Here is a 2,217-nt window from a genome sequence, read left to right on the forward strand (position 1 = left end):
ACAATTGTGCTGTGCAATGTGAGGTATGACGATAATGTCATGTTGTTTGTATTTTTTTTAAATTGATTAATAGAACAGGGTTGCCATAGTCAAGGAAAAGTTTGGGAACAACAGAATTTATTTTGCTAGCAAAGGAAAAATCTTAGTCCTTTGAAAATTCAGTGAGAGGGCCAGAATTTTGTTTTAGGTTTCCAACAATTATTAACTTTTGATTATAATTACCGTAGGTACCATTTTTTTGGTTCCATTCTTTTCCTCATTCGCAGCCTGTCTTTTCCTTTCAGCTTTTGTTGATGAAGACTTTAGGGGAGTGCTCTCTCTGCATGTCATTTCAAGGACTTCTTTTGCAAATTGCTGCCGAATTACTTGCTTTTGATACTGCTCTTTTGAAATTGGACCATGTCGTCCTCCAGAAAATAACAATGAATTTTTTTTGTTTTGTTTGTGAGCAGTCTTCATGATGCCATCTTTGAAATTCTGTAGTGTTATGGGAAGACCAATAATTTGAGCATCCAAAAGTGCCTTGTCCACATAGTATCCAACATAAGTAACAATCTGTTTAAGGGAAGCAGTAATATTTGCAGTGCCAAATATTTGCACAGCCTGGAAGCCAAGGTGGATGCGTGCCTGAACTTCATATTCATCACCTGTCAAATCATGTGGTGTGTAGAGAAGGTTTCTGTATACTTTATCAAGACCTTTACAAAATGTACATAAGATTTCAAGAAGAGTTCCTTTAAAACCTGCTTTTTTCAGAATGCAAGGCATTCTCTCTCCAAATGCCAAAACACCAACTTCATCGAACTTGACTGTCTTCTCCTCAAGGCTTACAGACTTGGCCAATCCTTTTTTGAGGGCTAACAGAAATTGTTGATCACTACCAAAAACAGCTACAACAAAAATTAATGGACATGAATTGTTGTGAGAAAAAAAAATTCAACGACAGTTCTACTTTCAATAATTTGTTATTAGAGGTTTTTTATCCTTTTATGGAACCTGTTAATTACACCATTCATTAATTCATACTAATTTATGAGTATGTTGAATATGCAATTTATTTGTATGGTTTTTTTGGTTTTGTAATGCTTAAATAAGGATCTTTTTAAATCCTGATTACATTTTCTTAATGCAAAGTAACAGGAACACTCATGAATGTATTATTTATTAGTACCTGTAGTTGATTTGTGGCTTGTTTGGACATAGTAGTGAACGTTTATTTAAAAGAACTCAAGTGTACTTTTAAGTTTGATGACGTTTTATGAAAGAAAGTTTCGAATAATTTATCAATTATGGAGCTAAGTTTCGCTTTTATCCATTTCATACACACAAACCTGTTGCAATTTTAGCAATCCGCAGACATAGTGTCTCTGCAGATCGAAACCCAAGGTGGGATGTTCCAGGGTAGTACTCAGAGAGGGGTGTTCCACAGATATTTTTACGACCAGTGTTTCCCAGATTTTGCTTAGCAAACTCCCTGTGTTTTTCTTTGCTAGGGGCTTTTCCACTTAGTTCTGTTTCAAATTTGGTTTCCAGGATTTCAGTGTCCTCAACAGACCAAACTGGACATGGGCATAGAAGTTTCATGTCTCCCAATTGAGTGTGGTGCTCTGGAGCCTCAGGAATTGGATAGGATGACTGCAGAATAATTGCCTGTTGATGACCTTCTTTCTTTACCATCACCACAGCTACGCCTGACAATTTTAATTTCTTTCCCACTTAATGGATGTTTGATTGTTTTGAGTTCTTTAAGTTGTTCATAAACTGCCCCAGCACATTTTTTGACAGTGTCATAGTCATCATTCCCCAACCAAAGAGCAACTGTTAATACTGTGCTTAGTAAATTGTAGGGCTCAATTATCTTCACCCTGACACTTGTCTCCCCAGTGAAATGACGTGACCATTTCAACCATGGGAAACCATCAGTGTAATCCATAATGATAATGCTGCTGTTTGGTGCTGTAATTGCACTCTGCACTCCTGACTGACTAATAAATAGTGTTATGTATTTCTCAATGTCAACATAGCCAACAACTACCTCTTCAAATTCATTGAAAGTCAGTCCAATCTTTTCTAGCAATTCTTGTCGTGTGTCATTAAGTTTATCAAAAATGTTGTCCTTACTGAGAATGGGGTTGATTCCAATTACTTTTTCAATTGTTTTTCCCCACTTGTTTCTCAAAATATCTTGTGTTTCTTTTTGGCTAATGCCAAATGAAC

At 36.1% G+C, this 2,217-nt stretch overlaps 1 protein-coding gene across 1 annotated transcript in view; it reads right to left on the minus strand.

The window, feature by feature from the left end:
• Positions 1-1,540: 1,540 nt before the first annotated feature.
• Positions 1,541-2,217, minus strand: part of LOC138029029 (uncharacterized) — a 1,604-nt gene continuing 927 nt past the window's right edge. The window contains exon 1 of the mRNA XM_068876700.1: positions 1,541-2,217. This exon is cut by the window's right edge and continues 927 nt beyond it. Within this exon, the coding sequence (XP_068732801.1) occupies positions 1,616-2,217 (602 nt within the window). The 3' untranslated portion in view covers positions 1,541-1,615.

This window comes from Montipora capricornis, chromosome 13 (genome assembly GCF_036669925.1).
Source record: "Montipora capricornis isolate CH-2021 chromosome 13, ASM3666992v2, whole genome shotgun sequence".
Lineage (NCBI taxonomy): Eukaryota > Metazoa > Cnidaria > Anthozoa > Scleractinia > Acroporidae > Montipora > Montipora capricornis.